This window comes from Oreochromis niloticus, linkage group LG8 (genome assembly GCF_001858045.2).
Source record: "Oreochromis niloticus isolate F11D_XX linkage group LG8, O_niloticus_UMD_NMBU, whole genome shotgun sequence".
Classification (NCBI taxonomy): domain Eukaryota; kingdom Metazoa; phylum Chordata; class Actinopteri; order Cichliformes; family Cichlidae; genus Oreochromis; species Oreochromis niloticus.
In genome coordinates this window covers 29,445,949-29,470,268 of record NC_031973.2, presented here as the reverse complement: position 1 = coordinate 29,470,268, position 24,320 = coordinate 29,445,949, and the positions used below count along the sequence as shown (strand labels likewise).

General features: G+C 44.6%; 3 protein-coding genes across 9 annotated transcripts in view; 2 read left to right on the top strand and 1 right to left on the bottom strand.

Moving 5' to 3' along the window:
• LOC100707149 (carbonic anhydrase-related protein 10) overlaps positions 1-24,320 on the bottom strand; it is a 1,009,504-nt gene that overhangs the window by 918,423 nt on the left and 66,761 nt on the right. The gene's annotated exons all lie outside the window — the stretch shown is intronic.
• On the top strand, positions 74-19,503 carry ccdc57 (coiled-coil domain containing 57). Of its 5 annotated transcripts, XM_019362249.2 has the most exons (14): positions 74-208; positions 5,840-5,914; positions 6,356-6,505; positions 6,626-6,788; positions 13,065-13,157; positions 14,410-14,608; positions 14,943-15,095; positions 15,339-15,418; positions 15,529-15,751; positions 16,583-16,683; positions 16,981-17,112; positions 17,396-17,504; positions 18,315-18,464; positions 19,196-19,321. In XM_019362249.2, exons 1-13 carry the CDS (start codon positions 165-167, stop codon positions 18,434-18,436), a joined length of 1,644 nt encoding a protein of 547 aa, XP_019217794.1. In that variant the 5' UTR covers positions 74-164; the 3' UTR covers positions 18,437-18,464; positions 19,196-19,321. The 5 variants fall into 5 exon arrangements, with proteins under 5 accessions (XP_019217794.1, XP_019217796.1, XP_019217790.1 ...); XM_019362251.2 differs by lacking the exon at positions 18,315-18,464 and having other exon boundaries at positions 14,943-14,981; positions 19,196-19,503; XM_019362245.2 differs by lacking the exon at positions 18,315-18,464 and having other exon boundaries at positions 19,196-19,503.
• Positions 22,221-24,320, top strand: part of fasn (fatty acid synthase) — a 29,355-nt gene continuing 27,255 nt past the window's right edge. The window contains exon 1 of the mRNA XM_003454056.5: positions 22,221-22,585. The gene's annotated coding sequence lies outside the window, so the exon portion shown is untranslated. The remainder of the gene's footprint in view (positions 22,586-24,320) is intronic.

Genomic DNA, 24,320 nt, shown 5'->3' with positions numbered 1-24,320 from the left:
AAGCTACACTGTCCTTATCGCCCTTCTGTCATCTCATATCAAACAGAACATCGCACACAATCTTGAACCCACAGCAGTAAACAGGAACCATGTCATCGCTGTAGGCGGGGAGCAATTTAGCCGACGCACGGTTTCCATGGAAACAGCTGTGACATGGTGACTGCATGAAGACGGATCAGGCCTGCTGGTATGCACGTAGCTGTTTAAGGTAACCTGACGATAGGCGCGTGTGTGAGCGCGTGCTCGTTACGTCTTTGCACTTCCTGTTTTTATCCGGTAACAGCAGGTCTGTGTTCAGGGACCGGTGTGAACAGACTGTAGATCTGCAGGAGTGATGCACCAGCTACAGCACACTGTGAGTGTAAAAGTACAGTTATACGTTTGTAACTTTGTCTCTGCGGCTGCGCACCACGACTGTGATCGGAAACGACCACTGACGTCATCATTAAAGTGCAGGCTAAAGAAGCACGTCATCGGTCAGCTTTGAACCTGGTCACTACTGTTTTTGACTTCATCATCACTGCAGGTTTATCGTGCTCTGCCTGTACAAACATATCGTCCACACACGCTGTGACAAAGCCCTCCTCCTCCGTGACCTCCCTGAACTCCTCCAACACACAGTTTTTGCTAATGGAAGTACAAGGATGAATTGTGACGTATACAGTCGGGTTGAGCCATATCACAGTGTCCACCATAATACTGGTATAAATCTGTATATGACATACAGCACCCAGCTGTTCAGCACATGTGCACAGACAACAGTCAGAGTCACACAGAGCTGAACCTCCTGCTGTCCAGGGAAACCTCCAGGACAGCAGCCTGAGTCCTGGAGAATATTCGACTTGAAACAGTACTGCTCAGTACTGTAGCTGCGTAGTACTGTAGCTGCGTAGTACTGTGGCTGTTTAGTACTTTAGCTGTGTAGTACTGTGGCTGTGTAGTACTGTGGCTGTATAGTACTATAGTTGTATAGTACTATAGTTGTGTAGTACTGGCTGTGTAGTACTGTGGCTGTGTAGTACTGTGGCTGTATAGTACTATAGTTGTATAGTACTATAGTTGTATAGTACTATAGTTGTGTAGTACTGTGGCTGTGTAGTACTGTAGCTGTGTAGTACTGTAGCTGTGTAGTACTATAGTTGTGTAGTACTGTGGCTGTGTAGTACTGTAGCTGTGTAGTACTGTGGCTGTGTGGTACTGTGGCTGTGTGGTACTGTGGCTGTGTAGTACTATAGTTGTGTAGTACTGTGGCTGTGTAGTACTGTGGCTGTGTAGTACTTTAGCTGTGTGGTACTGTGGCTGTGTGGTACTGTAGCTGTGTAGTACTATAGTTGTGTAGTACTGTGGCTGTGTGGTACTGTGGCTGTGTGGTACTGTGGCTGTGTAGTACTGTGGCTGTGTAGTACTTTAGCTGTGTGGTACTGTGGCTGTGTAGTACTGTGGCTGTGTAGTACTGTGGCTGTGTAGTACTTTAGCTGTGTGGTACTGTGGCTGTGTGGTACTGTGGCTGTGTAGTACTGTGGCTGTGTAGTACTTTAGCTGTGTGGTACTGTGGCTGTGTGGTACTGTGGCTGTGTGGTACTGTGGCTGTGTAGTACTTTAGCTGTGTAGTACTTTAGCTGTGTGGTACTGTGGCTGTGTGGTACTGTGGCTGTGTGGTACTGTGGCTGTGTAGTACTGTGGCTGTGTAGTACTTTAGCTGTGTGGTACTGTGGCTGTGTGGTACTGTGGCTGTGTAGTACTGTGGCTGTGTGGTACTGTGGCTGTGTAGTACTATAGTTTTGTAGTACTGTAGCAGGGCACATGGTGCATTGGGGAGGCCAGTGCGTGACTGATAGTGCTCTATTGTCTTTTCTAAGTAGCCATGCTATGTCTGCAGTGTGTTTGGGATTACTGTCATTGTGAAAAATGAAGCTGTTCCAGATCCCGTCTTTCACATGTTGCACGGTGGATTCAAATCTGTGTTCATCATTTTTGACGAGATCTCCAACACCACCCAGACGGTGGCAGAGCTTCCTGTTTTTACAGATGGCTCTGGATGCTGGATGCTCGGACTTGTCTCCTGACCTCCTCTGTACATACTGACAGTGATTTGAACTCATTTGGAGTCATCGCTCTGTCAGACCTGCTGTCACTGGCTTCGATGTTCTTGTGTAATTTGGCTTACCTCAGCGTTTTCTCCCTGTTTCCTGTTTCTTTGGCATTTTATGTAGAGTAAGTGAAAGAAATGGGAACAAATTCTGTGTTTTTCCAACAGGCTCCTTGTAACACAGTGCATACAGGTACAATCTGACATTGGTTGTTTTGTAAGTGTTATCAGGACCCAGCTGCAATGGTCCAGCTTTGAGGGCCAAGACTCTGAGTTTCATTCTTCTTCTTGGCTCTATAAAATTTTTGTTTGCTTACTTATTTACTGCTGTTATGTGTCGACACAACACTGGTTCATACCTTCAGTTAGGGACTTTTTATGTGTTTGAATGATTCATACATCAGAGTTAAAGGAGTTAATGAGATTGTTCCCTGCACCATGGAGCTGGAAGTTACCTGGAATCCTCTGAATGACCTTGATCCTCAAAGAGACTCAACATCATCTGTTGTTCGGACGTACTTTGGTTGAGTCTGAAAACACACCACAATTAATGCATGGGAAAAAAAGAAGGTTACTAATCCTTATTGCCCAACACTCAACTCAGACGTCCACAACAGTGAGCCGGTGCAGCGTATCCATTAGAGTCTAATGAGCTCGGAAAGTAAGCAGCTGACTGACTAGAACTGAACAAGCTGTTGGGATGAGAGGTGAAGTGCAGTCCCTTTCTTCCTGAGCTCCTTAGAAAACCATGACCTGGATGGAACGAGGACAACTTACCGGACAGAAGAGATGTTATCCCCTCATGCAGTTATTTTTCCAAAGTGGTAAAACCTGCACTGCATGTAAATTCAATTCAGTTGATTTTTTATAGCACTAAATCACAACAGCTGCCTCAAGACACTTCACACTGCAAGGTAACGATCCTACAGAGAGAAACTCCGTCCACCAAACGACCCGCTGTGAGCAAGCACTTCTCACAGACGTTGAGTTATTTGCTTCAGGTTTTAGTCACATCTGTCCTGCAGGTCTAATGAATGGAGTTAAAGATGGTTTATTTGTTTGCTGTCTGTGCGGCTCAGAGGTGTTTTTAACATGTTATTTTCAATAACACAAGAATTATGGTGATCAGGTTCATTCAAGCCTTAACAGAATAAAACGACTTCTCATTCACAGAGTAACAGAACACAAAGATCAAACTGTGTGGACCTGAAACGTCAGTATCTCAGCCTCATTTTAAACTAGACTTACTGATGTGTGTATAAAGCTTTCATGCATTGCATCTCATGGTGCTGACCACACAAGGTGGACAGAGAAATTACACTTTATTAATTCTGTTTGTGGTGGCGGGCCATAAATGATACATTTTAATGTGAAGGGCCATAAAAAATCAGACCTAGGGCCATTATTGGCCCCCGGGCTGGACTTTGGACATCCCTGGTGTAGCTTCTCATTTATTGGAGAGTCAATTAAGATGAATAAACAACTTAATTGTCTTCAAAGAAGTTTTAATTTACAAGTGTGTGGGTTGTAGTAGTTTTTGTAATTAGGATGTGTCTGTGTGTGTGTGTGTGTGTGTGTGTGTGTGTGTGTGTGTGTGTGGTGGTGGCTCTGAATGTGATTGAATGAGTAGGACCAAGTTTATATAATGCAAAGGTTTGTACATTGGCAGCAGTGTTACACCACATGAATGTGAAAGCAGTGATATGTTTAATCCTAATAATGATCATCATAATCGTCTTGACTATAGTTGTGCAGCAATAGATGTAAAAAAAAAAAAAAAACTATGACTGCATTTATGATTTTTATTATTATGTAATTTACAAATGTTGTGGTCACTCTTATGATATTAAACCAGGCAATGTTTTGTGTAAACAATAAAACATGAGCTCGTTATGGGCACGCTGTAGCATGCTGTAGGCGTGGTACATGAAGCATGTGGAGTGGAAAGGTCGACAGCTGTGCTTTAAAACAAACATTTCATTATATTTAAACTGCACCACCTCATGATAACAATCATCTCAAGGCTCTTTGTAATACAATCACATGATCCTCTATGAGCCCGCTAACAACTGCGAGGAAAGAAGTCCCTTTCAACAGGAAGTGTCCTCCTACAGATCCAGGGTCAGTAAGGAGAGGATAGAGAGGTGAACTATAGAAATGCATGAGTGAAAACAGGTGAGTGACAGGAAACGCTCAGTGCATGGAGGCAGTCGGCCTGCAGCCTGAGGCCATAGCAGGATAGCTGACCCAGCCAAACTCCAGGCTTTATCAGAAAGGAGCGTTTGAAGGCTCATCTTTAAAGTAGAGGCTGTCTGTCTCCTAAACTTAGACTAGCATTCAGCTCCATGTCTGATAGAAATCTGTAATAATGTGAGAACATTTGTTTCATGTTCTGAGAAGGATGATGTGAAAACATGTGAACGTGTAACACCAGAACAATGTTGGTGTTGGAAATAATTAACTTAGACCAGTGCAGCTGTAGCCATGTGTTTGCAGTTACTCAGCAGTCAGGCTGTTCAGAGTGGGACGCTCATCAGCACTTTTTCATGTTTCTGTTTGTAATGATGACTCTTGTCTTTGCATTTTTTATTGAAAATAGTGAAAATGTTCTAATTGATTATTAAATTTAAAGGCCTTTAAAAACCAGCAAACATTTCTAAAGCATTGTTTGTTACTTGTCTGTCCACAGCGTGTGTTACAGTCTGCTGTATTTTTATTGTGTTTTCACACATATTAAAAGTACTGCGATTATCTGTCCTCTGAGCCTACCATTCAAGCTTCTATCAAACTTTACGTAATGACACCAGTTTGACATGTGAGCTCTGACAGGATGGAGGCAGGTGGCAAAAGATATATTTCCTCACCTGCCTGTGCTGTTACCTGTGCACACAGATAACTTTGGCTTTATTTGCACACATTTTGAAACATTTGTCTGCCTCCATTGAAAACAATGGAGGTCTGTGGGCTATCAAGAGACACTAAGACGTTGGATCTGGAAAGACAAATTGGTTTTGCTAAATATTTAAATGTCATTGTTTAATTTTCAATGCAACAAGCTCTGCAAACTAGATTCCATGCACCTCTATTGTCCCTGTTTAGATAACATGCAGTCCCCAAATGAAACAAGGACAGGGCTCTGGAACAACATCATGAAATATGTCATTTGCAAAGATATGTTTCACAGTATGTTTAAGAAATGTAGCTGTTGATTGAAGGGTCTAGTGGCTCAGTGTGCACACAAAGAGTTGCAAGAACAATAGCCCTGAGCTGAGAGACTCTGGGTAACAGAAGGAAATCCAGTCAAACTGCAGGAGAGTAAGATGCTCACCACTCCAAGAGATGTCAGAGTGAAACTTATCCACAGGCTGTGAGGATGACTGAGGAGCGTTGTGGGAGATGTCACAAGGCAGCAAAATGATGAGAAACATGAAAGTGGAGAAGACAGTGACCATAGCTAACCACGCCCAGGACCCGGAGCAGGACAACACATGCACGTGGTTAATTATTATTCCTGTCAGCTGTAATGACAGAATAAATAGTTGATTGTTGAAAGTGATTGGAGGTCAGAGAAATCACGCTACACAGATTCACTGTGTAACTCTGGCAGTGCTGCTGTCATGGTCCAGGGTTTGGGCTGTTTGGGATTGTTGCAAGTTTTTATTTCAGTGCAACTGCGAGGAGTTGTCTTTACTTGAGGGATGTTATTTAAAGCTATGTAAAGGTGTGTGTGTGTGTGTGTGTGTGTTGCAGAATAAAAGAGCGTGGAGATGAGCTGAAACAGATGGAGAACAAATTGCAGGTGGAGCGAGACTACCACAATAAGAAGTAAGTCAGAGCCAAACTCTTCTGTGGAACCTAAACTTGAAAAGCAATAACAGTGAGTCACAGTGATTTTAACCCTAACCAGCAGTAGCCTCAGTAAAATGAGTAAAACAGCACCTACTGAGTTTAATGAAGTAATAAAGTTATTATGAATACTCAACAAGGAACTCACCTGAGATTTTGAAACTGATACCATAGCTGCTAAAATTCTCACATGAGCTTTAATCACAGTGACCCTGACATGAGAGGCGTGGGTGGGCGTGTCTGGATGAGCTTCCTGACTCTCTCACAACAGCATTTCATTTTACGTCCTCCTCCTCAGCCACTTTTTCTCGTCATGTGCCCTAAGGCTCAGTCCAACAGTGTGGCACACAGCAATATCACATATAAAATATAATACCCCATTTCTTAAGAACTAGTTTTATTCTGTCTGCGTTTTCAAAGGCTTTACACAGAGCAGCCACAAATGTGGGACGAGTATGTCAGGCAGGTGTCCAGTGAAATGGTCCTGAAAGACACACAAATCATCAGCCTGCAGCAGAGAGAAACCACACTAAGGACTGAGCTGGAGCGGAGCAGGAAACAGACTGAAAGGTGAGAAAGCGGCAGGGAGTGTGCGAGGGGGGAAGAGGAAATACAAAGTCGGGAGTGCCATAGAGGTAAATTCAGTATGAGTATGGGCATCATCTTTTTGTATTTATAATTTCCTGGCAGGTACAAACAGCATCTGAGAGCTGGTCTGAACAGAGAGAAAGTCTTGGAGAAGAACAGAGTCCAGATGGAGTTGGAATGGCAGCGACGTTTTGAAGATGTAAAGGCTGACTACTACCTTGCAAATGAGCAGCTAATACAAGACCTGATCGAGGCCAGAGACCAGGTCAGCGGCTCACACATAACCCTAACCCATTCAATAGACTCTGTGTGCACTTTAGCTCTAATGCTAAATGAAATACCTGCAGTGATGCAGAGCTGGACAGTTCACTGCAGGACAGAAAAAAAGAGACTTATTTTCACATGTTTTCTGTTACACGCGTGTTCATGTCAGCAGGCATCATTTCACAAATGAAAGGCGAGAACACATCAGATCTATGCTGATACAGACCGATGGTAATGTTAGGAATGAAAAGACTGACTGATGGACATGATTAACCTACAGAGAGATTCTGATGCAGCAGGCTAGTCTGTGTGGATGACATTTCTTTGTAGCAGTTAAAAATGATACTGAGGAGTTTGTATGGTCCTCACGTTGCCTGGCAACATCGGGGCATGCCCCTAATGAGATGACAGATCTGGCCCAGAGAATCATGGAGCTACTGAACAGTCTGAGGTGCAACCTGGGAGTGTCTCTGGGGCCGTGACCCACTGCACCAGTATAGGGTCTGACACTGGTACAAGGATTTCATCCCAAGATGTAATCAGGGTGTCCTTGCCTATCCCTACATAAATATCCTTCCCCATAATGTGATGGTGTCTGTAACAATGTTACAGGCAGCATAACGCTCTCCACGGCTTCTTTCACGTCTGCCCTGTGGTCAGGGTGAACCTTCTTTCCTCTGTGAAAAACACAGGGTGGATCTGCCAGTACTGGTATTCTATGGCAAGTGCCAATCATCCTGTTCCTGTGTGCAGTAGCAGACCTGCTGATGGGTTAAGGACCTTCTACAGCCCTGTTCAGCTCTCCTAGAGTAACTGCCAGTCTCCTGGAAGCTCCTCCATGCTGTTGTGCTGGGAAACAGCAAACCTGCTGGCAATGACATATTGATGTGCCACACGGGACCAGTCATGTCATGTGACCAATCATGACCCTGACCCTAGCCAAATACAAAAGTAGTAAAAGAAAAAAGATGAGGAGAGATAAAACATGTCAGTGGCTTCCAGCTGTAAAACCATTCTGGTTTGGGCTTGTCTCGTTGTTTCCCCTCTAGTGTATTAGTTATTATAAGGTCTTTACCTTACAGTATAAAGGCCTCGAGGCAACATTTGTTATGAGTTAGTGCTATATGAATGAAACTGAATTGAATCTAGGGCACCTGCTGTCATTACCACCAAAGCAGCTGAACCTGATCAACAACCTCTCTGCTACTTAACTGACCACATCAGTATCCCTCATCCCTTCATGCTGTACTCTGATTAAAAAGTGTTCCTTTCAGTTCTTCAATTCAGTTCTGAATTCAATTCAATTCAATTCAATTTTATTTATATAGCGCCAAATCACAACAAAAGTCACCTCAAGGCGCTTCATAGGTACAGAGAAAAACCCAACAATCATATGACCCCCTATGAGCAAGCACTTTGGCGACAGTGGGAAGGAAAAACTCCCTTTTAACAGGAAGAAACCTCCGGCAGAACCAGGCTCAGGGAGGGGCGGGGCCATCTGCTGTGATTGGTTGGGGTGAGAGAAGGAAGACAGGATAAAGACATGCTGTGGAAGAGAGACAGAGATTAATAACAGATATGATTCGATGCAGAGAGGTCTGTTAACACATAGTGAGTGAGAAAGGTGACTGGAAAGGAAAAACTCAATGCATCATGGGAATCCCCAGCAGCCTACGTCTATTGCAGCATAACTAAGGGAGGATTCAGGGTCACCTGGTCCAGCCCTAACTATATGCTTTAGCAAAAAGGAAAGTTTGAAGCCTAATCTTGAAAGTAGAGATAGTGTCTGTCTCCCGAATCCAAACTGGAAGCTGGTTCCACAGAAGAGGGGCCTGAAAACTGAAGGCTCTGCCTCCCATTCTACTTTTAAATACTCTAGGAACAACAAGTAGGCCTGCAGTGTGAGAGCGAAGTGCTCTAATAGGGTGATATGGTACTACAAGGTCATTAAGATAAGATGGGGCCTGATTATTTAAGACCTTGTATGTGAGGAGCAGGATTTTGAATTCAATTCTGGATTTAACAGGAAGCCAATGAAGGGAAGCCAAAACAGGAGAAATCTGCTCTCTCTTTCTAGTCCCTGTCAGGACTCTTGCTGCAGCATTTTGGATTAACTGAAGGCTTTTCAGCGAGTTTTTAGGACATCCTGATAATAAAGAATTACAGTAGTCCAGCCTGGAAGTAATAAATGCATGAACTAGTTTTTCAGCATCACTCTGAGACAGGATATTTCTAATTTTAGAGATGTTACGCAAATGGAAGAAAGCAGTCTTACATATTTGTTTAATATGTGCGTTGAAGGACATGTCCTGGTCAAAAATGACTCCAAGGTTCCTCACAGCATTACTGGAGGCCAAGGTAATGCCATCCAGAGTAAGAATCTGCTTAGATACCATATTTCTAAGATTTTCAGGGCCGAGTACAATAACCTCAGTTTGATCTGAATTAAGAAGCAGAAAGTTAGCGGCCATCCAGGTCTTTATGTCTTTAAGACATTCCTGCAGTTTAACTAATTGGTGTGTGTTACCTGGCTTCATGGACAGATAGAGCTGCGTGTCATCTGCATAGCAGTGAAAATGTATGCTATGTCTTCTAATGATGCTGCCTAAGGGAAGCATGTATAATGTAAATAGAATTGGTCCTAGCACTGAACCCTGTGGAACACCATAATTGACCTTAGTGGGTGAAGAGGACTCTCCATTTACATGCACAAATTGGAGTCTATTAGATAGATATGATACAAACCACTGCAGTGCAGTACCTGTAATACCTACAGCATGTTCTAATCGCTCTAATAGGATATTATGGTCAACAGTATCGAACGCAGCACTAAGGTCTAGCAGGACAAGCACAGAGATGAGTCCACTGTCAGAGGCCATAAGAAGATCATTTGTAACCTTCACTAAAGCTGTTTCTGTGCTGTGATGAGCTCTGAAACCTGACTGAAACTCTTCAAATAAGCCATTCCTCTGCAGATGATCTGTTAGCTGTTTGACAACTACTCTTTCAAGGATGTTTGATATGAAAGGAAGGTTGGAGATTGGCCTATAATTAGCTAAGACAGCTGGGTCTAGAGATGCTTTTTAAGTAAAGGTTTAACTACAGCCACCTTGAAGGCCTGTGGTACATAGCTGATTATTAGAGATAGGTTGATCATATTTAAGATCGAAGCATTAATTAATGGCAGGACTTCTTTGAGCAGTTTTGTAGGAATGGGGTCTAAAAGACACGTTGATGGTTTGGAGGAAGTAATTATTGAAGTTAACTCAGAAAGATCAATTGGAGAAAAAGAGTCTAACTTAACATTGATGGTACTAAAAGTAGCTGTAGATAATATTACATCTGTGGGATGATTATTGGTAATTTTTTCTCTAATGATAAAAATTTTATTTGTGAAGAAGTTCATGAAGTCATTACTAGTTAACGTTAAAGGGATGGTTGGCTCAGTAGAGCTCTGACTGTTTGTCAGCCTGGCTACAGTGCTGAAGAGAAACCTGGGGTTGTTCTTATTTTCTTCAATCAGTGACGAATAGTAAGATGTTCTGGCTTTGCGGAGGGCTTTCTTATAAAGCAGCAAACTATTTCTCCAGGCTAAATGATGATCCTCTAAATTTGTGACACACCATTTCCTCTCCAGCTTACGAGTTATCTGCTTTAGGCTACGTGTTTGAGAATTATACCACGGAGTCAGGTACTTCTGATTTGTGGCCTTAGTTTTCACAGGAGCTACAGTATCCAGAGTCGTACGTAGTGAGGAGGTAAAATTATTAACAAGATAATCGACCTCTGTTGGAGTAGCGTTCAGATAGCTGCTCTGCTCTATGTTGGTACAGGGCATTGAAGATGATAACAGTGGGTGGATTATATTCTTAAACTTAGTTACAGCGCTTTCAGAAAGACATCTACTGTGATAAAGTCTACTCTCCACTGCTGTGTAATCAATTATTGTAAATGTAAATGTTATCAGGAAATGATCAGACAGCAGAGGGTTTTCAGGAAACACTGTTAAATGTTCAGTTTCTATGCCATATGTTAAAACAAGATCTAGAGTGTGATTAAAGTGGTGGGTGGGTTCTTTTACATTTTGAGAGAAGCCAATTGAGTCTAATAACAGATTAAATGCCATGTTGAGGCTGTCATTTTTAGCATCTACATGGATGTTAAAATCACCCACAATAATTATTTTATCTGAGCTGAGCACTAAATCAGATAAAAAGTCTGAGAAATCAGAGAGAAACTCTGTGTAAGGCCCAGGTGGACGATAGATGATAACAAGTAAGACTGGTTTCTGAGTTTTACAGCTGGGGTGGACGAGGCTAAGCATCAGGCTTTCAAATGAATTAAAAGTCTGTCTTGGTCTTTGGTTAATTAATAGACTGGTGTGAAAAATTGCTGCCACACCGCCCCCTCGGCCTGTGCTTCGAGATTTCTGGTAGTTAGAATGACTCGGGGGTGTTGATTCATTTAAACTAACATAATCATCCTGCTGCAACCAGGTTTCTGTAAGGCAGAGTAAATCGATTTGTTGATCAATTATTAAGTCATGTACTAACAGAGACTTGGAGGAGAGAGACCTAATATTTAATAATCCACATTTCACTGTTTTACTCTTTGGTTCAGATGTGGATACTGTATTGTTCTTTCTTTGTGATTTTTTTATGTTTAAGTTGTTTGTTGCTGGTTTTTAGTTTGTTTTTTGTCTGTTTGGGAGCTGACACAGTCTCAATGGAGATGGGTTTTTGGGGGGGTAGCAGGAGGAGAGAAGCTGCAGAGAGGCATGTAAGACTGCAACTCTGCTTCCTGGTCCCAACTCTGGATAGTCATATTTTGGGGGGTTTAATAAATTTGTCCATATTTCTAGAAATGAGAGCTGCTCCATCCAAAGTGGGATGGATGCCTAACAAGACCAGGTTTCCTCCAGAAGGTTTGCCAATTATCTATGAAGCCCACATCGTTTCTGGGACACCACTCAGACAGCCAGCAATTTAAGGAGAACATGCGGCTAAACATGTCACTCCTGGTCTGATTGGGGAGGGGACCAGAGAAAACTACAGAGTCCCACATTGTTTTGGCAAAGTTACACACCGATTCGATATTGATTTTAGTGACCTCCGATTGGCGTAACCGGGTGTCATTACTGCCGACGTGAATTATGATCTTACTGTATTTACGTTTACCCTTAGCCAGCAGTTTTAAATTTCCTTCAGTGTCGCCTGCTCTGGCCCCTGGAAGACAATTGACTATGGTTGCCGGTGTCTCTAGCTTCACATGTCTGAGAACAGAATCACCAATTACCAGAGTTTGACCCCCGGCGGGTGTGTCGCCGAGTGGGGAAAAACGGTTAGACACATGAACAGGTTGGTGGTGTACCTGGGGCTTCAGTTTAAGACTATGCTTCCTCCTCACCGTCACCCAGCCGCCCTCTTTCCCCAGCTGCTTGGGGTCTGCCGGGGAACAGCTAGCGGGGCCTACGCTATCTTCGGCTGCACCAGCTACAGGGGCCTGGCTAGCTACGGGTGAATGAAGGGTGCGAAGCCGAGTCTCCAATTCAGTAATCCTGGCCTCCAGAGCTGCAAATATGCTACATTTGTTACAGGTATCATTACTGCTAAAGGAGGCCGAGGAGTAACTAAACATCTGACACAATGAGCAAGAAAGTGCAGGGGGACAGGTGAAGTAGCCATGGTGCTAACGAGTCGGCTACGAGCTAAGCTAAGCTAGCGAAACAGTACAGAGACAGTGAGTGAATACTTTGGCTATAAATTAGGTAGTGAGTACACAGAAAGTGTGCTTCGAATGAAGCATGTGAAGATTATACTATGAAAAAACAATGTATTTAAAAGTTTTTAATTAAATTGCTAAGCAGATAAGCTACTCAGAAACACCACTGTGTTTGAGCGGGAACAGGAAGTGACGCTCTACCACAAAGCGAGCGAACACCAAGTGACAGCGCCACCAAGAGAGTCCGGAGCCTCGTATATCTAGTATATCTACTCTCCTTACTGCATGTGTAAGGCACTTACAGGTGGAGATGATGAAGTTATGTGTTCAGTTGCAAGCAGTGAAAGTTTCCAGATGTTCTGTGGGATTATTACATCCACACTGTCAGAGTAAGTGATGCTGTTTATGTGGACTCACAAGTTTAGCAGAGATCAGTTTGCTGTCCCCCCCCCCCCCCAGCAGTGACCTGTTCCAGTTTCAGCATACTAACAGAGGAGAGCTGCTGGTTTCAAAGCCCAGGATGTTTTATGAATGTAACACAGTTTTCATGTGTCAGGCTAAAGCTGAGCTGATGGAGAGAGAGCAACAGCTGCATGATCTGACCATCTTACTCCAGTACATTAGGAGGGAGAGAGATCAGGCTATACAGGTGAGCACATATTTAACCACACACTAATATAAGTCTTATGTCATGTTCTGCTGCTCTGGTATTTCCTGTTTATTTAGCTGTTAATAGCTCAGATGACTTGGAAGAGAAAAGAATGATTTAGCAAAGCAAACCAAAGCTGTAAAGTGTTCCAGGCAAAGTCTCATGTTTTATGTGCCCATCATCATATAAAAATGATATTTTAGCCTTTAATGGACAAAGACAGAAGACAGACAGGGAGACACCAAGCAGGAATACAGGAACAGGACATGATCACGACATGATCGTGCTCCTGCAGCATACGGCTTGGCTGCTCAGCCAAAGTGTGCTAGAACAGAGCTCCTGCTGTCATTCAGCTTTTCATTGAACTTTGCTCTCATTGCCTACAACATGTTGGCTCAGTAGTTGCGATGAGACTTTCAGATGAATACCAGAAGCTAATAGAAGGGCTGCATGGTGATGCAGTGATTAACCTCACAGCAAGAAGGTCCTGGGTTCAAACACACCATCTGGGGGTGCATGTGATTATTAAAGTGGGACATCTATCAAAATAACTGTACTGGTTTGACTTCTCACAGATGTTGTGGCCACAAGGTGGCAGTAATTTACTGTCCTGTACATCACTGATGACTGAGGCTCTCTTCACTCAGCTGACTTACAGGCCAATCTCCAACCTTCCTTTCATATCAAACATCCTTGAAAGAGTAGTTGTCAAACAGCTAACAGATCATCTGCAGAGGAATGGCTTATTTGAAGCGTTTCAGTCAGGTTTCAGAGCTCATCACAGCACAGAAACAGCTTTAGTGAAGGTTACAAATGATCTTCTTATGGCCTCTGACAGTGGACTCATCTCTGTGCTTGTCCTGCTAGACCTCAGTGGTGCGTTCGATACTGTCGACCATAATATCCTATTAGAGCGATTAGAACATGCTGTAGGTATTACAGGTACATTTAGTATGAATATACACATTGCTCAAATCATTTGTAATTTTGTTACCCATAAATTTGCATAATGATAATTAAAAAAGCTGTACGGTGATGCACGTCTGAGAGCGGCACAGAGCTCTGCATAGTCCTGTTCAGTACTGATGGAAGCAGATTTATAGTTATTGTTGTGTTGTTGGTGTCCCTGCAGTCTCATCGTTTCTTCTATTTTTGATCTGAACTTTCAACACACAATAATGCAAATTTCCAGTTCCTGTTCTTCTTCCTGTGAAACATCACTCACACGACATAAAACTATCTAAATCCACAGGGTCTCACTCCAAAGGTGGATTCTCTGGCATCAGAGGAGATCCGGCGTCTACAGGAGCAGAACAGCGCCCTACGTGCTGTGGTTACCCAGATGAGAAGGGACATGGAAGGTCTCGCCCATCTTCTAGTCTTACCTCATGCTGAGCCACCAGTGCAACCTCTGTATCAGGAATCTTCAGCCTCCAAAGGCAACACAGCAGGTGCTGTCAGCGCTCTGTACACAAACCTTGATGTGTTTCTGCATCAGTGTGACAAACTATACACACAAACCCTTTCATTGGGCTCCAGATGCTAAGATAGATTTGACCCAGTGACCCACATCACTGCTGCTGATTCTTCTGTTAAACATGATTTTGTTGAACGTGCTAACAGCCACGGACACTCTGCTCATCGCGTGTAAGAAAGAAAAGCTTAGAATTAGCATGAACTCATTTTCTATTTTTCATTTTAATGTATAATGTAACAGCTCTGGATAATGTGAGTGTTAAGCTAAAGTTTAACACTCCTTCTCCTTCTCTGGAAAACTGGACCCAGACTGCCGTCAGCCTGTGGAGCAGGAGGTGCACCTGTCAGGTAAGCACCTCGAGGAGCAGCGAGGAGGTGTCACAGCACTGTCGGGCCTGGCTTCAGCCACGGATGACCCACAACACATTGATCCAGACAGATCACAGCCTGAAAATCAAGCTGGTATTATTCATACTTTTAATTTCCTCCATATAACCCCCAAACATTACGTTAGCTACCACAAACACTGTAAGTAGATCACAGAGAGGAACATAAGGTGTTAAGCAGCAGAGGTGTTTGTGGCTGTTGTTGAACATGTTAATCTTCCACAGTGACTGAAACTTGTATCTTTGAAGTTTGTTGGTATTTGTTGGTCACAGTATCTCCCTCATATCATTGCATCATATTTGTGTTGTGGGTCCTCAGGTGGTTTGTGTCTGGATGAACGTGGCAGGCACCCCGCTGTGACATGTGTGGAGTCAGCTTCCAATGACATCACACAGCAGGTACTAAAGGAAGTTTACTGATCTGTCAGTGGAGATGGAGCCACTGATCTGCTTAACCCCTACCTATCACTGTTAGAAAGCACAAAATGGTTTCATCATCATCTTTTCAGAGGACACTGGTGCAGCAGCTCCAAGGAGACAGCAAGTATCTGAAACCAGCTCTGATGTGTGGCGTGCTTAAGAGCGTCCATCCTGCTAAAAACGACCCCCAGCTCCTTCGCCTCAGGCTGAAGCAGGCAGCGTCCTGCATCGCCCGTTTGAGCAGAGAGAAACAGCAGCTGATAGCGCTGGGCAACCGCCTCCGTGCCCAGATCGCCGCCGATGGACGGCAGGGTAGAGTTACACACCCGTCACTGCACACCACGATACAGCACAGCAGGGTGGCTGTGCTGGGAGCCTGCAGCTGATCCCAGTTTACTGGAAGCATAAATGAATTTTAGGACAAACGTAGATGCTGGAGGTACAAAATCAAACTGAACTGGACCTACACATTCACACTTTTCCTCTTAAGAATAGTCGGATGGTGTGTCGCTATGAATTGTGGGGATTATTTACTCTCCTGTTGTAAAGAATGCTCTGGTTAATCGTATGCTAAAGGAGGTAATAAAGGAAACAATGAAGTATGTTTCCCTTAGAGAAGGAATGTGAGGAATTCCAGCACCTGTGAGTCTTCATTCAGCACGTACCTGATCGTGATCATCTCATCTCAGATCAGTCTGCCTGACACGCACTCCACCTGACCAGTTAGCCTTCTTTTATTCAGTTTCTGTTGGCACTGACGTGGGTTTTCCTGCTGTTTCCTCCTTTTAGGAATGTAAGACAGCGACTCCAGTGCCTTTTTGAGGAGACAGCAAACGACAGCAAAAGCATTTAGAGTTTCAGGATGTGGGAGTCACACGTATATCAAATGTTCTGCAGCGACTACATGAGAACGTGCTGTTTTATTACTGGATGGATACAGACACAGCAGTGCTGTGTGGGGCTGCAGTGGGAAAAATTACATAAAAAGAAAACTGATTCAGACTCTACACGTATGGACTATTATTAGCATGCATGTGTTATTATTCTTTCCACAGGTGGATGACATATTCTGTGGTGTTTACAGACAGACTCATGAAAAATGAAACAGTCAGAGGTCCTTAAATATCTCTGTGTGTCCAACAGCACCAGGGGGGCTGGAGAAGGACACCCCCACAGAGAAACTAGGAGACCACCATGGCCGCCTTTCTGTTGTGGAACAGCTGCAGTACCAGCTCACCACTCAGGTATCTGCACCAACAACGTCCTCAGTCATAAACTCTTCTCCAGCACGTTTGTGGCAGTTACAGTGGTTTGAATGTGTTACTTTGTTGTAGATGTCATTTGAAATGGATACAAACGCTGTGGTCTCCATCCCTCAGTAGCACACACTGACACATGAGTGCAGGCTGCATTTTGTCTAATGTGTTCAAATTAAAAATGGGAGGTTTTTACTTGAGGGGAAAGTATGTGCTTTACTTGAATAAGAACACGTCCGTGTCTGTGCTGCACAGGAAACAGTGTCAGTGTGTTTGTGCCATCAGGAGCTGCAGTATGCACTGATGCAGAGAGCTTCCGCTGCTGCTGAACAGCACATCCCACCAACAAAGAGCCAGGCTTTCTTCAAAGGGACTGCAAACACTTGCCATGGGCTCAAACCCAGAGACACGTCTGAGGTAAGAGCCTTAAAGAATGCATTAATGCACTGCCAAGCCCAGCTGGCCTGTTCACTGCCTGCCTGGATGGCTGTATTCTCCTCCAACATGCTTGTTATGTTAAGTGGTGTTCCTAAATGTCCTATGGTTAAATGTGTGAGTGTTCAGTAACACTAGAAAAATGCTGTATACTGTAAATGCAAGTACACATTTGTGTCTATATATCTACGAAGTAGTAGACGTTAGAAGAATAAATCTCTGATTCACAGAACCGTAGTGTAAAATAACTCTTCTTCTTCTTTAGACACGCTCACAGCTGCACTTGGGTATGTCCAGGACTGTGTCGGATGAATCGCTGTGCTCATTAACGATGCTGTGGGACACTCTGGATCGTGGACTTGCGGACTCAGAAGGTATCCACATCCGCCCCACGATGCACTTATCTGTGCGCCTACAGGCCAGCGCTGTGAGGAGACAGGCCGCAGTCTGTATAAAGAACCTGCACACTCACAGTCTTTGCATGTGACCATAGTCTAGTTAGAGCACTGAGTCTCACAGTTTTAGCATGCCCTACTTAGAAGACAAAACAAGTTCACACCCAGTACATCAGCATCACAAACTCCTTTAAGATTCTCATGAAAAACTTCATTTCATGTCCTTTTTTATCTAGTTTGTGATCCAGTGACATAAGTACAGTAACTCTATATTACTTACTGATAAAACACACAAATTCTGTTCCCGGTGTGAGTCAGCGACAGGGCAACAGCTCAGCTGTTGCTCAACGTGTGGCCTCGTCTCTGTCAGTGCTCCAGGGAACAATTTCCCAACCAGATAAAGCTGACTTGCAGTGATTGGCATCATAGCAGTCAATAATTGTGAAACCAGAAAAACAAAGCACAAAGTTTGAATGATGTGTTGATAAAGGCAGTGATGAGTTAGAGATGTCTGTGATAGCTGTTAAAGCAACAGTGCTGCTTTATTTTGTACAGTTCCACTGTGGGAGAAAAGTGAATCTATGCTCTGTCTTTACTTACATCCAATAGTGAACTCTGGGACTAATGACTTATTTGAGCCAATATTTCTGGGTGGTTGTGGTTCAGCGGGTAGAGGAGGTCATGATGAGCAGAAAGGTGCACGTGCTTACAGAGACATCGATCTACAGACGATCTCTGCCTCTAACACGGACCACAGCCACAAATCTTAGCTTCTTGTCCATCCAGCAGGTCATCTACTAATCGAAGGGTTGGCGGTTCGATCCCTGTCTGCTCCAGTCTGCATGTCAAAGATCCTTGGGCAAGATACTGAGGCCAGGTTGCTCTGTGAATGTTCAACAGAAAGTACTTAAAGTGCTTGTATGGATGGATGAGATTGAGGCAAGTTGTATAAAGGACCGAGTGCTCAGTTACAGCAGAAATATGCAAAATAAGAACCCGTCCACTTACCATTTATTTACTTCTGTTCAGCCTTGACAGCCCATTTCAGTGATGATGATGGTGAACTAATTTCATCAGTTTTTTATATTTTAAAATAGAATATTTGCCTTTATTGTCACTGTCATGGGGATGTGCTTCGTGAGTACAGACGTGAGGCCTAGAGGTTTCCCGTCTTTTTGGGAATGGGAATGATGGTGGAGGCCGTCAGACTGGTGGGAATGGCAGCACGAGTCAGGGAGAGGTTGAACTTTTTACTGTTGTTGTTGTTGTTGTTTTTCAACAGAACTGCATAAAAATCAGCAACAGAATTCTTTTATTCATTTTAGGCATTATGTGGTACTAACACACATATATATGGGAAGCATCATTTTAGTTGAGCTGAGCACACATGTCATAAATACACTTGTAGCATTTGTAACCAAACCAAGTAATGAACAGCTGGTTGAAAATCGTGGGAGTTATGATGTCTTTGAACAGTTTATAGATCGTAGACGTGGCACATATTATTAGGCGGCCCTGAACCAACCTGCACTGGACCAACCTGCACTGACACTTCACTGCAGTGAATCGCAGTGACCTGTGCAGTGTTTCAGACTGCTGTTGGTGTGTTTTTGGATCTGAATTCAACAAATGAAACAGCTGTAAGTGAACTTCTTTTGTCTCTCTAAAAGGTGAATGTGAGCTCAGGAGCAGACGGTTTGGTGGCTCTGGAGTCCAGATGATGGTGCATGGTAGTGGTGTGATTCCCAGCCAATCCCAGACTGAGGTCCAGCAAAGGACGAACCAGTCTAAAACACTGTCAAGCACTACCAAGACCAACAGACCTGCAGTCCCTGCCAGGATCAGCAAGATCAGAAACTACAATGTTAAAGACTGACGTAGAGGACAAGAAGACAACGATCAGTCCTTTAGCTGTAATATGATACAAAATCTGATACTGTAACAGGTTTGATCTACAATATTAAACTCTGGAATTCTGCGTTTGTCACTGTTATCCAAATTTTTAACAAACACAAGAACACTCACAGTAAACATGAACACAAAGACAAAAACACTGCAGGACAAAGACAAACCAGACAGACCCCAGGACGGATAAGAAACACTAAAGGGACCAAAAACCTGAAACTGGAGCTGAACCACAGAGTCCATCAAACTGAGCAGGAAGCAGAACTCGAATAACACAACAGGACAACTATGACTGACTGACAGTGAAGCTATACAACAAACAGGTTACACTGAATAAGATGTGATTGTTTTCATGCACATTGTTATATATATATTAGAAAACTTTAGCACATATGCACTGCAACAGAAGGAGAAAACAAACCCTGACCAGCAAAAACCTGAACAGAAATCAAATGACCAACGTGAGAGTTTTAGGGAGGAATATTCATGATTTTAAGGAGCATTACAGCTTTATTGCTGCGCTCTCACACACTCTGCCAAATCCAATAACTGAAGAAACTACAGAGACAGAACACACAAGAGCATATAGTATGAGAAGAGCAGAGGCCTTAAACACACATGATTGGACACAGCTGGACACACACACAGTAAGGGACTGTCAAAATAAAACAGGAAACATAACACTGAGACGCAAAGACGGACGAACCATGGACAAAAAGGTAAAGACACATGAAGGAAACTAATAAACCTGAAGCTAAACTAGCGTCACAAAAGTGAACTAACAGAATCTACAGAAAGACTAAGGACTACGAAACACAGAGAACCAACCTGAGGAGCATTAGGAAATAATACTGTGATCAGTGGGTTAGAACTCCAACATAAATTCACATACTCATGAATAAATCCTTTACTTTTACAAAGTTAAAATGTGTCCCCATCATTGTTCCAGTCTTTTTGTCCTTCAGTATATCTTCATCTCCTTCAACTGGGAAGTTTCAGGTTTTGTCCTGTCGTGTGTAATTTGCTCTGGTGTTCATCCGTCTCTAAGCACACGAGGACAGTCACACACAAACACTGTTGCAGCAGACCACGGTGGCTTCCACACGGGCAGCTTCAAAACATGCTTTAATCCTGAGAAAGTATCTGCTTTGCCAAAGAGATCAGCTGGGTCATGAGCGTACACTGTGGGTGTGAAACAGAACAAAAGCTCACAGTGGCCTGTCTGCGACAAAAACAATCACTGACAGGTTTGCATGTAAATAAAGCAACTTGCTTTGGTGAACTATGAACGTAGGAGACTCTCAGGAGCCGTGTCTGTAATGGTTTATAAGACACATGATCAAATCTACAGGCAGCTTCTTTCTGAAACATGAGCAGAGTTTCAGTCAGCTGCTGCTGTTTCTCCTCAGGTTTAGAAACCCACTCCTGTAACATGTTGTTGTGGAGAAACAGGAGGTGCAGTTCTCCCCTGGAATAGAGATTTTATAAGTGGTGGAGACCATATTCCATATGCTCCATATGATATCAGCTGTCACCTGTCACCCTGCCACATTTCCTCTCACCTCTCAGGAATATGTGAGTAAACCTTTGTCAGTCCATCCTTTTATTCCTGATATTCGCAGATACCAAACAGTTGATACACACTGCTAATTTTGTACACTGACCCACTGTGTGTTGTTTGGGACTGTCTCCTTCACTTTCATGATATTATTGTAGTATCTGTGGAAAACCTGGGAAACGTTCATCTGTGAAATACAAGTGTGTACAAAGTGTACAAACCTACACAAAGTGAACCATCATTAGGATATCATGTGTGGCAGCACTGGTATAGGGACACACAGGTGAATGCTCTGTGACAGCGAGACACACCTGTCTGCTCAGAACTCTGAGTGCTTTTTATTACAAGCCACGCTCACTGCCTGCAGCACTCACATGGATGCAGATTAAGCTTGAGCGTTTTGCCCAAGGGGACTTTGTCATGCAGACCTGAGGATCCACAGACACAGGCTTTACTGTGAGGTATGACATGAATTTATTTCAGACAACACGAGCTGTACCTGAGCTATCATCCATCCACAGACCTACATTGTGGTGAATGGACCTATTTTTATATAGCAGCCGGAGTCACACACTCACACAAGCACTTTCTTCTGTTTTTTCTCACATTCACACACTCGGATCGATGCGTGAGTAAATCTTGCCTGAGGATATTTGGCAAGCAGACTGGATCAGCCAGGGACCGAAGCACACGCGCTCCAGGGTAAGACCTGCTCTAGCTTCTGAGGCTCCAGGTGGGACACACAGGTCATGGTGTGGCAGCTCCTTTGGTGAGCTGTGTGCTTTGTGTACATGAGTGTGTTTGTTGTGGTCCATTACAGGACACTTCACCTCAGCTGAGGAGCCAAAGTCCCGATGAGCTGGATGGAGCTGATGAGTACTGACCACAGGTGGAGCCGGAGGTCAGCAGCTCCTTACACCATCATGCTACTCTGAACCGTGAACTCCAGTAACCCTGACAAGTCACGCGAGCTCTCCTGGCTACGTCACAGTTGGGTCCCGCCCTTTAATCACCCTATCTCAACAGTGGCTGCAGGTCTGCAGCGATTGGACGAAGCCTCACATCCTCGCTCCGTGATTGGCCAGCTTCCCCTGTCATCCAGAAGTTGCCGGCTGCACCTTCGCATCATCAGCTGCGGTGTAACGTTGAGCAGCTCTGCGCGTGCACGTGCCGCGGACACAGACGCTCCCTCGCCCCGTGCACGCTATCACTTCCCCCCCCCGTCATAGGAGGATGACTTTAGAGTTTATCGCGTCCCATCTGCCGGCTGCTCTCGTTGCGCCGCTGCCGGTTGACCGTTAGTAACCCCGGCTCTTTTTTCTGCGCGCATCCACACAGTTGCTCCATCACTGGCTGGATCGCAGAGCCCTGCCTCTCCTCTCATTGGACTGTTGAGCCAAGCGGTTGTCAGCCCATGTGGCGTGGGCAGGCAGAGTGTGACACATTTAAGTTCATCAGAGAAAAAAGCGTGAATGAAGCGCGGAGGCTAACGGAGGCTCTCACACCCACGGCGGCTGAAGACTCGACACATGACCGAGCGTGCTGAGCGGCTCAGCCTCACATTTTACCGGAACATCCGTCGGTTCGGCTCAGACAGGTAAGCTCGCCCGCGGCTGCTGCACGCTGCTTATTGTGGTCCCGACCGGCTGTTACCTGCTGAGCTCGGACACGTTCAGTGTCACCGGCCCCACCGTGAGACCTGAGCTGTGATAAGCTCAGCGGCAGCGGGGTCACGGTTCGAGGTTCATACTGGACTTTGTGCGGCCGAATCGCGTGTGCGGGTGTCGGCACCACGATAACCGGCTTGACCGGTCACCGCGTGCTCCTGCTAACGTGAGACTGTGAGAGAGCGCAGGTCCATCCATCCCTCTTTCCGGGACCTGACCTCAGTGTTCCTCGTTGTTCTTTTCTATCCTCCCATAACCTCCATCATAGACTGATCCAGGGTCTGCTCTCTGTGGCTCTACTGCCTTCACAGTGTTTCATTTAACGGAGGACAATAATGCATCCTTCAGCTGAGCTCACTGTGCTGACAGGGTCAGTGTGTCAGAAAGACCCTGAACAGGTTATTTGTTAATAGGTGATGTCGGTGGATGTGTGAGGCACTGATGCAACAGGCAGCAGCTCAGCTGTGTGACAGCATGGAGCTGGGATACGTGATCCCAGGACAGAGCGAGCACTGAGGATGAGGGACGTAGCTCATCAGCATCTGTGACAGCCCACTTCCATCAGTTATTCTGGGAGAAGTCGAGAATCGTGGACAGGCACGTGTTGGAGGCCTGGGCCCCCTGATCAGTATGGTGGCCACGCTGGTGCTTGGGTCCAGTGAACAGCAGCACTGTTGTTACTGCGGCTCAGTGCCCTGTGGTCACCACGGTGCTTCAGGGCTCCGAGCATTGATTCTTTTTAGACTCGCTCATCTGTCAGATCGATTTAAACTACAGTCACCATCGTTCACAGCACTTCATCAGCTTCACATTCAAAGTTAGTTTAAAATGACCAGCTAAGCTAACAGGCATGTGCAGTAGGACAGTAACATTAAAGAATATGTTGACAAAAGAAACCAAACTCATTCCTGGCACTGTTTCAGAAAGGATCAAGTCAGTGGCTGAGCCCTCTGCAGTGCAACGTGAAACTTTTTAATGACAGCAGTGTTAAGGCAACACAGCGCTGAACTCAGGGGTGTGAAGGGCCATTCTGGGGCCGGAGGTGAGATTTTAAGCTTGTGGGAACTAATGTGGAGATGAAATCCAGGAACAAGTTTTTCCTGTTCATGCAGTGCCTGTGGATCCACACATAGTTACAGTGTGGAGTCATGGAAGAAGTTGAGTATGTGTCATTGTTGTTCACTGTTTCACACTCTTCCTGTGAAGATGCTGACAAGTCAGGTCCTGTTGTGGCACGCTGCTGAAGAGTGAAACCCCGAGACCTGACACAAAAGGGAACAGAGTGAGGGAGAACGGGGGAAGACAAGGAGGATGTGCCCTGAATAGAATTAGTAATGCCAAGCTGTGCGCACACAGTGACTTTGCAGTTTAGCAGCTAGCTCGTAGTTAGCAAATGGTCTGCGTACGCTCACAGTGGGGTGTAATCTGGGTCAAGATTAGATGGTGCACTGAAGGAGCCGGGCTAGATGTAATCCCAGGGCGGACTGTGTCAGTGTTATGTAACGTGGTCGGGCTGTCTTCACATTTTTAATGCCACACAAAAGCAAAACAGTGGTGTGAGTGTGATTGTTGCTGTCTTTGTTGGTGTAACAGTGTGCAGGTCAGAGCTACATGTGATGCTGCGCTGGGCTCTGGCACAGCTTTACTCTGGACATGGATGGTTTT

Bases quoted from the DNA above. Each gene is read 5' to 3' on its own strand.
- ccdc57 (XM_019362245.2), top strand. From the start codon at position 165: ATGAAGACGGATCAGGCCTGCTGGTATGCACGTAGCTGTTTAAG. The intron at 5,915-6,355 runs GTAAGTCAGAGC...GCGTTTTCAAAG, and splicing joins CGAGACTACCACAATAAGAA to GCTTTACACAGAGCAGCCAC. The intron at 6,789-13,064 runs GTCAGCGGCTCA...TTCATGTGTCAG, and splicing joins TGATCGAGGCCAGAGACCAG to GCTAAAGCTGAGCTGATGGA.